Source organism: Trichechus manatus, unplaced genomic scaffold (genome assembly GCF_000243295.1).
Source record: "Trichechus manatus latirostris isolate Lorelei unplaced genomic scaffold, TriManLat1.0 scaffold00026, whole genome shotgun sequence".
Lineage (NCBI taxonomy): Eukaryota > Metazoa > Chordata > Mammalia > Sirenia > Trichechidae > Trichechus > Trichechus manatus.
Genome location: NW_004443962.1, coordinates 10600550 through 10614587, shown reverse-complemented (window position 1 = coordinate 10614587; position 14038 = coordinate 10600550). Strand labels below are relative to the sequence as shown.

At 39.7% G+C, this 14038-nt stretch overlaps 1 protein-coding gene across 1 annotated transcript in view; it reads right to left on the bottom strand.

The window, feature by feature from the left end:
* MIX23 (mitochondrial matrix import factor 23) overlaps nt 1-13825 on the bottom strand; it is a 20285-nt gene extending 6460 nt beyond the window's left edge. The window contains exons 1-3 of the mRNA XM_004373630.3: nt 13749-13825; nt 3388-3513; nt 1714-1860 (exon numbers count right to left, since the gene is read on the bottom strand). Coding sequence (XP_004373687.1) covers nt 1714-1860; nt 3388-3513; nt 13749-13799 — 324 coding nt within the window. The 5' untranslated portion in view covers nt 13800-13825. The remainder of the gene's footprint in view (nt 1-1713; nt 1861-3387; nt 3514-13748) is intronic.
* Between the last annotated feature and the right edge of the window lie 213 nt (nt 13826-14038).

Sequence of the window (14038 nt, the reverse complement as noted above, 5' to 3'; positions counted from 1 at the left end):
CATCCTGGGAGACCCTGAAGACAGCAGCCAGGACAGGAGGAATCCCACATCTGGGGAGACCCTGAAGCGGCGGGAGGGCTTTGAGTGCAGCAGCCTGCCCGTCACCTGTGCGCAGCTACAAGGAACAGGGTTTCTCTTTTCCACCAAAGGCTTGAGATGACAAGGCCCCTCATAGCTTAGGCTTGTCAACATCCGGCTGCATCTACCAAGCAAAAGGCAAGCTCCACGACCGCACGGTACGAAAAGCAGGATTCCATCCCACACTGGATTTTCAGTCACCCGACACTCAAGGATCTGTATGTCACCTATTGTGCCACCTTAAAACACAGACATGGTTTTGATAATTGTACAGTCGTCATGTAAGAAAAAGTCCCTGTCCTTAGGGAATAACCAAGTATTTCGGGGCAAAAGGGTCAAATGTGTTCAGCATACTCTCAGAAAATGGCTCAGGGAAAAAAAAAAAATGTACGTATGTGGAAAGAGAGGGAATATGAATGAGTTACAAAGCAAGTGGGGCAAAATGTAAACAATAGGTGAATACGAGAGAAGAATACATGACGGTTCTTGCAACTTTTCTGTACGTTTGAAATTATATCAAGATAAAAATTTACCTAAGAATCCCCTCAGAGAAAGGTAAGCAATGCATTCTCATAATTAAATATGCCATGCAAGTCAATATATTTTGACGTACAAGGACTATAAAGATACATTCTGCTACATTAACTATATTCTGAGGTCCGCATCCTGTCTACATTACAGTTGATTTGGGGGAAATAAGGTCCCTCTGACACATCGGAAACCCTGGTGGTGTAGTGGTTAAGTGCTACAGCTGCTAACCAAAAGGTCGGCAATTTGAATTCACTAGGCGCTACTTGGAAATTCTATAGGGAAGCTCTACTCTGCCCTGTGGGGCCGCTATGAGTTGGAATCAACTCAGTGGCAACAGGTTTGGTTTGGTTTGGTTTTCTGACATATCGCTGAGTGGGCACTTGCTGTTTTCTTAAAATTGAAAACACTACACGGATGAGGGGATGAAGCGGAAAGAAAGGGGTGGCCAAAAAGACCCACAGCAACTTCTACACAGTAGGGAAGTGAATTAAAATGAGGGTCTAGTATATCTAATCAGGTTTATTTAAATAGTACTATATTTTCATGGCTGAAAAGGGTAATACCCTGAAGTTAAATAATCTGTATAACATTTCAGTCAATTTCCATAGAATGAAGCCAGAGGGAAACATTTTCAAAATATATTAAGAAATGTTTCAAGGTAAGCCTCCTCCAAGAGGAGATACAGACATGATTTCCTTAGAATTTCTGACACCATGTTGGTCTGTATTGCTCCTCTCTAACAGTTTGGGAATAAATAAAGGAATGGAAGTAATGTAATAAAATAAAGCCCACTATGAATGAAGTGGAGCGCCAGTGGCACAATGGTTAAGAGCTCCACTGCTAACAAAAGGTCAGCAGTTCAAACCCAACAGCCGCTCCCTGGAAACCCTATGGGCAGTTCTACCCCGTCCTACAGGGTCGCTATGAATCAGAACTGACTCGATGGCATCTGACAACACAAATGGAAGTATTGCTCTCTTGGTCTTTTTTTTTTTTAAGCAATGACTATATCTTACTCTCAATTTTTCATTAAAAACTGCCTTTATTTTGAAGGCTAAATTTAGAAAAACTTTGCCTCAGAAATGTAAATTCTGTTCAACTTACCTTTGTCTGTTCTTTTCTAAGTTGCTTTAATAACGTTAAATCGTCCAAATTCTTTTCTCTCTCTTCTCGGAGGTTTTTTACTACAGCTGAAGTCTGAGCTATACAGTTTTTTATGACTCTGTCCCTACTGGCATGAGCTGCCATCAACTAGAAGAACAAAGGAATGAAGAGGGAAAAGTCACATCAATTTATTAGATTTTAGCATTTCAAAAACGCTTATTTTGAGACTATAGGCATTTAATACTTTCTAAAACCATTTTTAAAAATTGAATCTATGGAAGAAAAGATTATGCTGAATCAGCTAACCACCTAAAATCAGAGAAAGCGCAAGCTCGTTTAGGGTGGAAGGTATGAGGTCAGGGATTGTCTTCGCTTTCAAATTGCTTCCAGGGTTTCCCACTATGATCCCTCCATTCCCCCACCTGGCTTTTCATTTCAGTCTCCTTTATCCTACATCCTTTTCTCTTCCCATCATTCCATCCGCATTTTCCTATGCCCTACCCCCACCCTCACACACTTTCTGGGCCACTTCTTATCATTATTCTTCCTCTCTTTTTTGTCCTTTCATATCTTTTTCAGTCTCACATTGTCACCAACTGAGAGAAATTATAAACTCAGTGATGAAGAGAAGCTTAGCTACAATAAAGGAAAACAAAGACTGCTGTATTTACTTACATAAAATATAAAATGTTATATTTACCTACGTTATTATATAGTTGTCCTTTACAAGTATTAACAAGAAAAAGTTACATATGAAGCACAGATTATTGGTTCCATCAATTGTGTATGTTGATTGAAAGTAAGGACGTCTGACAGAACAACTCTTTAATGACCTCTCATGTAACAAAACCTGATACAACAGTTCTTAATCTATTTGCTGCCTTGATACACGAGGCATGAGGGTCATGTTCCAAACACACTCCCATGGTAACAAATTGTGATGGTACTCCAAACACTCTGGACAGAGGTAAATAAAAATACTAAAATAATATGTACTTGTCATTACAATGAATGGTACATAAATAATGGTGGTTAACCTCCAGCTAAAATGTAAGTGCCAGCTTGTTCCATGTAATATCATTCCTTCTTCCCTCTGAAGAGAGCATAGCCTAATGATATTAAAAAAGAGAGATATAGGGTATCTTTAAGAGGCAATGAAAAAAATATTTACTTGAGAAACCAAAAGCCTCTGGAAAGGACAATTTATCTGTGGCTTTCCTTCTCTCCCAACCCGCAAATGCTTCTGTTCTCCTTCCTGATGAGTGAGGAAAGAGAGACACAGAAGGCGTGAAGGGTTTTGAGTTTTTCTTATATTAGTTGTCTAGCTTCTCAGAACTGATTCAAAGTCCTTGCTCTTGTTTCACTGTTTCCTCTCCCCTTCATTTTTTTGTGCATAAGGTTTCCTTACATTAAAAGCTGCAGACGAGGGGGACAAAAAATGACTGTTCTTATTCTTTAGCACTGTCTCTTCACAGACTCATGCATAAGATCACACATTTTCTTTAGTTTGTAGAAACCAGATGGAAACTTATGCACACCCTCAAGTATGAGCAAGGGAAAATGAAAATGTCATTCCTTTATCCAGTTTCATTACATGCCAGTTGGTTTCTTATTTTGCCTGCAAAGAAAGGCATAAAAGAAGTACAAAAGAATGACTCAAAAAGACACACTTACAGACTCATAAAGTTGTTTACAGGTTTGGCTGGCATCAATTTTCCCTGCAAAGGAAGCTGTTGGAACTGTAGTGTTTAATTCGTGTACTATTCTGTCATCAATCGTCCTCATCACCTTGAGTAATTCCTATACACATTTAAAATAAAAGAATAATAACCTGAATAGAACATTAAGTGACAAAAACATTTAAAAAAAAAAAAAAAAAAAAAAAGCTCCAGAATATTTTACAACAATTTAAGTTAGGAGTGGGAAAATAATATACAAAATATAGTGACAACCACACGAAAATCTGTATTACAAGGATGGTAGGTAGGTTACGTGATAGTGAACAGCGGACACTGGCTCTATCTTGTTGGCTTAAATGTGACAGTCTTAAGGGTAAAGATCATTTTACACATTTTTAATACCATTTGCTGGTATGGTGCTTAGCAAACACTGTATGCTCTTTCCATCTCCAGCATACAGCCTATAAAGGATCCTACTGACTTCGATCACCACAAATTCTCCAAAACAAGCCAGCAGAATTGCTTGCTCTATTCCCTCTTTATCTATCACTCTAAAATGCAGTGCTAGAGAGAAAACCTCTGTCATTCTAACCAGTTGCCATTGAGTCAATTCCAACCTATGGTGATCCCAGGTGTGTCAGAGAAGAACTGTATTCCATAGGGTTTTCAATGCCAGGCCTTTCTTCCAAGGTTCCTCTAGGTGGACTTAAACTTCCAACCCTTTGGTTAGCAGTCGAGCGCATTAACTGTTTGCACCACCCAGATATACAGGAAACTACTAATAGTGGCTAACATGCAGAAATTAATCTATATCCTTTTAGGCTATTTTAATTTTTTTTAACTGTGACTGTATATTGTTTTTGTAATAAAAATAATTAAAACAAGACATGCTGCTGGAAATGAAATCAAATTTCTTCATGACTTTCTTGTTCACAGATGAAATAGAAATTAGTTTTACCTTTTCTCAGCAACCCTACCTCATATTTCCCAAGGATTACCCCCCTCGAAAAGCCTGCAATTCCCAAAAAACCAACCAAAAGAAAAATAACACCAAAGGTGAGGACAGAGCTTAAGACTCTTGTAAGTACATCTCACAGCACGTCCCTTCTCCCCACATTTTGATGAGACCACTTTTCACTTGTCACTAGAGAAAGGCTGGGCATCAACCACTTTGTGTCTTCAGATAACAAACACGTGGGAAAAGACTTCTTGTAGCACACTCTTCTCTTTCCTTGTTTCCTAAATAACACCCCCCCAAAAAATCACTAAAAAATCAGCAAGAAAACTGAAGTATATAATACTGAGAATATACTTATCATTGAAGTCATCCAACACGTTAACATTCAACATTAATGCATGTTAAAAGCAACGTTACTTGATCCTCTATCTCCTTCAACGTACCATCCTATTTCTTTCATTGGTCAAACTTAAATCCATGACCTAAACCAACTCAACTCAAAATGCCTTGCAGACATTCTTAGCAGCTGCATAAATATTCTACCCTATGGCAGTACCACAACTTATCTGACCACTTCATGGAGCCCTGGTGGCGCAGTAGTTAAGAGCTTGGCTGCTAACCAAAAGGTGAGCAGTTCGAATCCACCAGCTGCTCCTTGGAAACCCTCTGGGACAGTTCTACTCTGTCCTATAAGGTCACTATGAGTAGGAATGACTCAACAGCAATGGGTTTTTCTGGTTTCTCCATTAACGAACATTTAGGTTGTTTCCAATTATAATACCATTTAGTCCATTTGTACCTATCATTCCACTGATCTTTAATTAGCAAATTTAAGGGCCTTTTCTAGACCTCATTCTAGAAGTAAAACAGCGTGTGGAAGCCTAGCCCCATAATTCTGAAGCATTAAAATAAAGGCCAACGCCAGGTCTAAAACCAAACTCATTATATTCTTTTCCTGTATCTTTCTATTTTTGTTCACAGTATCATTCTCTGTAAACTGGAATTCTTAGGAAATAATCTCAATATATTCATTGGGCAACCACCCGTTTAAATAATGTGCTATGTACAGTAGAGGATGTACAATGTCAGTAAGTGGAAAATTCCAAACTGTGGCAGCACTATTTATGAGTCCAAAAAATAGGAAAGTAGCAGATAGGGACTCACCTTGCCAACTTTACCTGCTACAACTTGCCTATTTAAAAAAAAAAAGCCTCCTTTAAAATATTCTCTTTCAAAGCTCTCCTATCTAAATCAAACTGATCTTCTGAGGCCAAGTTTTAAGTCCTACCTTTTGGAAACACTTTCCTTGGCTATGAGAGCCCTCAGGAATCTTTCTTCTTTAAACATATGCAGCAGTTGGAGAGATTATCAGAGTTCATTCATTTATTAACTCACTCTTCATTCAAAATACATTTACTAATGCCTACCCTGGTGGCGTAGTGAAGAGCTACGGCTGCTAACCAAAAAAGGTCAGTAGTTCAAATCCACCAGGCACTCCTTGGAAACCGCAGGGGGCAGTTCTACTCTGTCCTATATGGTTGCTATGAGTCGGAATCGACTCAACAGCAATGGGGTTTGGTTTTTTTGGTTTTACCATGTTGTGAGGTACCATTCTAAACACCACGCTACAGTGGTGAATAAAACTGAAAAGGTCCTTGGTCTTCTGGAGCTAAAATTCTTGGAGGGGCAGACAGACAATAAATAACTACCCCCATAAACAAGATAATTGCAGAAACTGAAAAGTACTACAGGGGAAAAATAAACTAAGGTAATGGGATAAAGAGTCACTGCATAGGGTCAGGGGGCTACTTTAGACAGGGGGCTCAAGGAAAGCCTCTCTAAGGATGTAACATTTGAACTGACACCTGAATGATGAGACTGAGCAAACTATAAAACCATTCGGGGGAAGAAGTAAAAAAATTCTGAGGCAAGAATAAACTTTGAGGAACTGAAAACAAGCAGGTGAGCCTGGAGTGAGTAAGAGAGAAAGTGGTATGAAGTGATGTCAGAGTAGATCAGATCAGAGAGGACCATGTTAACCATGGAAATGATAAAGTAATAGGGTTTTAGGCAAGAGAATGATATAACATGATTAATGTTTTAAAAGATGACTTTGGCTGCTATGTAGAGAATGGACTATAGAGGGAGAATGAAAACAGGGAGACCATTTAGGAGACCGCTATGGTGGCCTAAGCAAGAGATAAAGACGGTGTGATAAAGCGGTAGCAGTAGAATTAGGATGAGGTAGTTAGATTCAGGATATATTTTGAAGATACAGCTGATAGGACTTGCTGATGAATGGTGCTGGAGGGTGAGAAAAGAAAATAGGATGGCTTTTAGGTTTGAGGCCTAAGCAACTGAATGGACAGTGGTGCCATCAGTTAGGTGATGGAGTGGTGGGGGAGGGTTGGCGGAGGAGAAAGTTTGGAAGGATTGGAAAGATCAAGAGCTCTGTTCTGACTCACAGGACATTTGATGACATTAAGAATTATGGTTAATTGTTTGGATGTGATACTGGTATTGTGTTAAAAATTACATTCTTTTAGAGGTAGAGACTGAAATATTTACGGAAGAAAAGATATGAAGTCTGGGATGGGCTTTAAAGAAATTTGGTTGGGGTGGGGTGAGTGGTAGAAGTATACAGATGAGAGGCCGTGAATTGACTGGTGGAGCTGGGGGTTTGGTACACGGGAATTCATGGTACTACTATTTCTCCTTTTGTGTATGTTTGAAACATTCCATACGAAGCTTTTTGTTTGTTTATTTAAGTTGTGTTTTGGACATGATAAGTTTGAGATTCCTACTAGATATCTGAGTGGAAAAGTTGAGCAGAAAGTTGAATATACCAGTCTGGCACTGAACACAGCTGGAGTTATAGTAACAAACTGACGTTATTTAAAGCCATGGGACTACAAGTGATGACTGAGGGAGACTAGGGAGTGAAAGGGGCCAGTGATCAAGAAGGCACTTCAGCATCTAAAAGTAGAGGAGGAAGACTGATGTCACAGAAGTCAGAAGAAAGATTTCAATAAGGAGGGAAGGGTCAACTGTGGTGAATGTTATTAAGAAGTCAAGAAAGATGTAGACAGAAATTAACTTTTAGACTTAGGATGGAAATCACGCTGACCTTGACAAAAGCCATTCAATAGGATGCTAATGGTCTAAAAAGTTAATGTGGCTTAAGCATAGAGAGTAAGAGAAAACATGGTGTAAAATATGAGGCCTACCATTACAGGTCATATTATAGGATTTTGGTCTTATTCCTGAGAGCACTGGGGAACCAATGAAGTGTTTTAAGTGAGGGCGGAGTTACATCATCACTTGTATTCTGAAGTGATTGCTCAGGTTAAAGTGTGGAAAATGGGTTGGAAAGAAGAGTAGATGCAAAGCTACAAGGTTAATGCAGCAGTCCAAGTAAAAGATTACATAGCTTGACATTCCCTAGGGTTTTTATTTACTCCGAACTTCAACCAGTTTTGAGTGAACACTGCTATACTTTAATCACTAAAGCCAAATTCCTCTTCAATAAAAACAATCAGACACACTGTTAAACTCCTTATACAGCAGTGGAAATGTACCTGATTTAACTAGGTAATGAATCAATCAATTTCACAATCTTACCAATGGAACCTTCAAATGTGGATTATCAAATATATCAGATTTTCTGTGCGCTAAAGAATTATCAGTATATGATCTAGAATTTGGCTTTCAGTATGGTAAACACTAGCTACCTGAGGTTATTTAAATTAAAATTAAAAATTTAGTTCCTCAGTTGCACTAGCCACATTTCAAGTACTCAAGTACCACATGTGGCTAGTGGCTATCATACTGGACAGCACAAACGTAAAATATTTCCACCATCACAGAAGTTCTACTGACAGTGCTGAATTTAAGGAAATAATAACAACAAACCAATAATGTACTGGTTCAGGGATTGCTAAGAACTGTGAGCTATATTCTTAAATGTCATAAAAAGACACCAGAAAAGCTAAATATAAGGAAAAGGGGGGAAGGGGTACAAGATGCAGGAAGGGATATCTTTCAAAATCGGAAAGGGAGAAGGAAAAGAATTCAAACCACTTTGCCAGGCACACATTTCTTAACAGTGGAAAAAGTGCCCGAGCTCTTAAGGCAACTGGAAGAGGGTCTACAGAAAAGCTTGAGCGGCTCTCACAAACTGATAGTAAACAATGGTGTATGTAAATCCTACGAGTCATTGATAAGGAATTACTGACTACTTACCTGACGCCTGGGGCCCTGGTGGCGCAGTGGTTAAGCGTTTGGCTGCTAAGCAAAAGGTCGGCAGTCTGAATCCACCAGCTGCTCCTTAGAAACCCTACGAGGCAGCTCTACTCTGTCCTAAAGGATTGCTATGAGTTGGAATCAACTCGACGGCAACCGGTTTTGGTTTTTTTTTTTTTTTAACCGTCACCTAGCCCCAAAGCATACCCTATCACAAGTTCACCAAATATACAGAAGGTGCCCCTGAACATATATCAGACAATACACTGCAACACAAGTCCACAGAGATAATACAGAAATAAACACAGCTCAGTATTCCCTGAAGGTCACGTTTCTATGCAGGTCCTGCAACCCTAATCAGCTTCTAAATGTGAAAGCATAGCTAAAGATAACGCTCCAAATTTTGTACTGCCTCCAGCTTCTCCTTTCATCCCCCTCAAAATAAGAAGAGATTTCTGATGTATCTGCACTTTTTAGAATTATTCAGGCACTTTTCCTGGAATTGCATTTTATGTCTTATCTCTAATCCTGGGGCGAAATCTCATCCTCTTCAAAGGCATACTTAGTAGTAGGGAGGAGTGGAGAAAACTTTCTATTGCCCCTACAATTATACTATATTCTACTCCTAAGGTTAATCGTAAAGTAAATTGCTTTTATCACTTCAGGCAGCTTTTAGGGTATATGGGGGAATGGGAAAAGGGCTATTACACGACAGTACAATACAGTGTGCTCCAAGAATGATCCGAAACTCCCCTCACCCTTCCTGTCCACACCCTCTACATGAAGAAACCCAGAAGTAGATGTCATTCGCATGGTGCTATTTTCAGACAGAGCAGGTTCCTCAAACCCCATTCTTAAAGCAATGCTCACACTGTGCTTATCCCAAGCAGGAAACAGCGCTGCATGCCACTGCCAGAATTCTCTGTCACCCAGCACGCCGAGGGAAAGGAACAGAGAACAGCTGGGCATGTTGCAAAAGAAACTACCAATGTTGCTAGAAAATAATCTATTAAGTCTGTACCTAATTACCACATAACTCAGAATCAATTTTGTATATATGAATGAATATTCCTAACAGAAATACCAGGATTTAAACATTCTGGGAAGAAATACTTATGTGATTTTCTCCAGGTGATATATGAACTGGGGCTCAGATAATCAGCAGGAAGGGATTTCAGAGAGTGGCAACAAGTGAAAAGCAGCACAGAAATGACAAAGAGCATGATGTATTCAAGGAAAAGCAAGGTCTATGTGGTTGGACAGTAGAGTTCAAGTACATGTTGGAAGTGGCAGGGAGTGGTGTGGGGGACATGTATGAATAAGAGAAGTGGTAAGGGATTTGGCTAGGAAAAGGTACTTTGGGATCGAATTTTAAAAGGTATGCTAATTTAAGTAGTTTAGACCTAGTCATGTTAGACGCATGTTTTAGATTCTAAAATTTATAAGATAAGGGTATAAGCCACAGTGTTATGAGGACTAGCTGTAACGGGGGCTGTATCAGAGAAAGGAGCAACTGAAGGTAGGGAGATCTGTTGGAAAGCTAGTTGCAAAATGACAAAACCAGTTGTTGCTGAGTCCAACTCATGGTAACCCCGTGTGTGTCAGAGTAGAGCTGTGCTCCATAGGGTTTTCAATGGCTGGTTTTTTGGAAGCAGATCACCAGGTCTTTCTTCTGAGGCCCCTTTGGATGGACTCAAACTTCCAACCTTTCAGTTAGCAGTTGAGCACGTTAACCATTTGCACCACCCAGGGACTCCAGCAAAAACGATCAGGTCTGAACAAAAACAGTGGCAGAAATGATTAATCTTCTTAAACCACCTCTTTGGTCTCAATTCCTCTGCTAAAAAATGACGCCCTAACCTCATACTTGGCATTCAAGGCCTTCCACAATATGGTTCCAGTGTTTTGCATAATTCCAATATGCCCTGTGCAAAACCTACATTGCAACAATACTGTTTGCTGTTTTCCCCAAATACATACAACTTTCTGCCTATATACTGTTCCTTCTGTCTAGAATTCCCTCGGTCCTGTCCACCTAAAGCCCAACTCAATTACCATCTCTAGATTTAATTCTCTGAACTCCTATAGTATTTTATTCATATTCTCAACTGTCTTTTATATGTTTTATATCCTTACTTAGATTAAGTTTCTTGTTTGATATCCTGCTCACCAGATCTCCCAAAGTGCCTGGTACCTAGTATGTATCAATAAATTCTGGCTGAATGAATGTTACAACGGGATTAGAGACATTCGATTTTAAACATTCTCTTCGGGATTTACCTCATTTTGGAAATAAGATTATTTTCCAGCAGTGCAAAGTGCAATTTTTACGATGAAAAAATAAGAATTGCAAAAATTTTAAACTTACAAAATTCTTAAACTTTAAAATATGCAAATATATTGAAAAAATCAGCAATACTTTTTGGGGGGAGAGAGAGGGAGGATAGGGGCAAGGAGTGACTGGGAAGGGGCATGAGGGTACTTCTGCAGGTGATGGTATTATTTTCTATCTTGATGGGGGTTTGCATTACAGAAGTATGCATATGTCAAAACTCAGTGAGTGGTACATATAAGATTTGTGCATTTCACAGTATGCAAATTTTATCCAAAGAAAGTAAACAAATATTGAACTCTAGTTAATGGTATACATGCTGACATGTTTAGGGGTAAAATGTACTGATGTTTGCAACCTACTCTGAAATGCATCAAAAAAAAAAAAAAAGATGGATTTAGAGTTGAATAGACAGACATGTGATAAAGTAAATATAGCAAACTGTTAACCGAACAATCTAGATGGTGGATACAGGTGTTCAATGTACAATTTTTTCAACTTTCTTGCAATGTTTAAACATTTTCATAATAAAATTCTGGAAAAAATGCACCTCATCTTTAAAATGAAAAGTATATGACTTCCTGTTTCTCCTCCACAGTATTCAGTGCAATGCTTTTCACATTGAGGGTACTTTAAGGTCCCCAGGTAGGAGCCCTGTTAGTGCAGTGGTTCAAGCACTCGGCTGCTAACGGAAAGGTCATGGGTTCAAACCCACCAGCCGCTTCACGGGCAAAAGGTGTGGTAGTCTGCTTCCGTAAAGATTTACAGCCTTGGAAACCCTATGGGGCAGTTCTACTCTGTCCTAAAGGGTCACAGTGAGTTGGAATGGACTTGATGGCAGTGGGTGTGGGATTTTTTAAGGTTCCCAGGTGACGTAAACAGTCTGTACTGGACTACTAACCTAAAGCTTGGCAGTTCAATCCACCCGGGGCACCACAGAAAAAAGGCCAGGCAATCTGCTCCCATAAAGACTACAGCCAAGAAAATCCTATGGAGCAGCTCTACTCTGCCACAGATGGGGTCACCATGACTTAGTTTGATTTTAATATACAAAATATAATGGTTTAATAGCTGTAAGAAACAAAACTCCGATTAATAATTTGTCAGTTTGCAAGTTAAACTTTAATGACATTTTACAATTAATTCTACCCAACTCATCTAAACTAAATGTTATACTAAAATTTTGCATTTATATAGCACCTTCACTTATGTTCTCGTGTGATTCAAGAACCCTCTAAGGCAGTAGGGACAAATGTTTTTATACCCATTTGCAATGACGTTAAATGACATGCCAAGGCTAGCTCTAGAAACCCAGATCCTCTGACTTCTAACCCAGGTAGTCTCCATTATAAATCACACATCTGAAAAAGTCCTAGAGAACTATCTAAAAACTTCCCCCAGGTTTCACTAATAAGACTCATTTTATGATCTTTTTATTTACATTATCTCTGTGTATGGAATGGTTACGTAAGACAGTTTAGCTTTTGCCTCACCTACATTTTGACCTTTCACAAGAAAAATGAACATGTTCTCTAAGCACTGTTGGATATTTTCATAGCTAAAAGAGATACTTTGAAATTTGTTTTAGAGGTTTAAATAATTATTGACATGGAAGCAGTTTTAAATGTTTAAACACAATCTTCTTACTTTACAGTTGCCAAAGTTGATTCCCAAAGGGGTTAAGTGATTAGCTCAAGGTCACAAAGCTGTTAATGGCAAAAGCAGTACTAGAACCCAGAACTCCTAACTCCCCAGTCAGGGCTCTTTCCAATAGACCATAAGGCTACTACCGCTCAACTGTCTGAGCTCATTAACTCAAGTTAGTTTATATTACTAATGTCAGAATACGAAGACCACAGATGAACCAGTTAACCTTAAATCCAACAGTTTTTTTTTTTTTCCTATCCTATTTAAAATTTTACAAGTATTTGCATTTGTCAGGCACTCTGATCTCATTTATTGTAGGCTGCTGTTGTAATAATCTAGTCTGAGGGGCAGCTGAAGTGGTAAAGAGGGTGCAATGGTGGAGAGACCCCACATAAACTTCTCTGGCAACGCTAGCTGTCAAATAATTCGGTCTGTTTAGATTATCTTCAAGAATGCCACTACCTACAAAATGGTTCAAAGCACAAAGTTCATTACAGATAAGCTAGTGATTTTTTAATGACATGATTTTTGTATTCAACTCTATTAACCCCACAGCAGCATTTATGCCTACATTGGAACCAGTAACTTTCACACAACTTGGTCAAAACCCAGACCGTTGTTCTCGAATTCATGGGGTAATAATTAGCCCTAGATCTCTGGTGTTTTTCTTAAGTGTTAGATTTTCTCTAATGTTAGGAAGGCAGCAGCACCAAAGCAGGTACTAGAATTAATCGCCTCTCCAAGCGGTTCTGTCCCACCAAATTAGCAAAATGTACCAAGATTTTTTGTTGTTTTATCAAGTAAATAAGCTCTCCTTCATTTTTTCTTTCCCACAAAAGCTCCGAAAACCTTAAGAGGCAGAGTCTGGGAACTAAATTCTGGTGATTGCTACTAGATTGTTATAATTCCTATACACTGGGCCAGAGCTCAGCTACACTACCGCGGAACCGCCCGGCCTTTCTTATTCAAGGCCTGGGCGGCGCGAGGAGAACCATGACCCCCGACCGAACGGCCTCGCTCTCTAAGGCCAAGCCCGCGCCCCCCATGACCTCCAATGGAGCCTTGAAATGCCCGCTTCTTCCACAACTGGTCCGCACTCCCTCCCAGACCAGAGACAGGAACAGGATCCGGAGACAAAAGGAGCGACACGCCTGTCACATGAGGAAAACCCCATCACCTGGAACTCAGCGAACTCCTCGCAGCTCACACCGCCACTGGGCGCCGCCATATTGGACAAGCGCGAAGCCCCCGCCGCGGACCAATCACTGCGCGGCAAAGGTGTCCGCGGCGCCGCCTGACAAGAAGTAGCCGGAGGGGATTGAACCAGAAATCCTGGTCCCTATTCCAATCGAAGCGTGGATCATTTATTCCAATCCTGTCTTCTTACAAAAAGGGAAACAAACTTTGTCGCACCACTCAGATTGTTGAAAGAGGAAATCTTAACCCTCTCACTCCAGTGTCTACCTC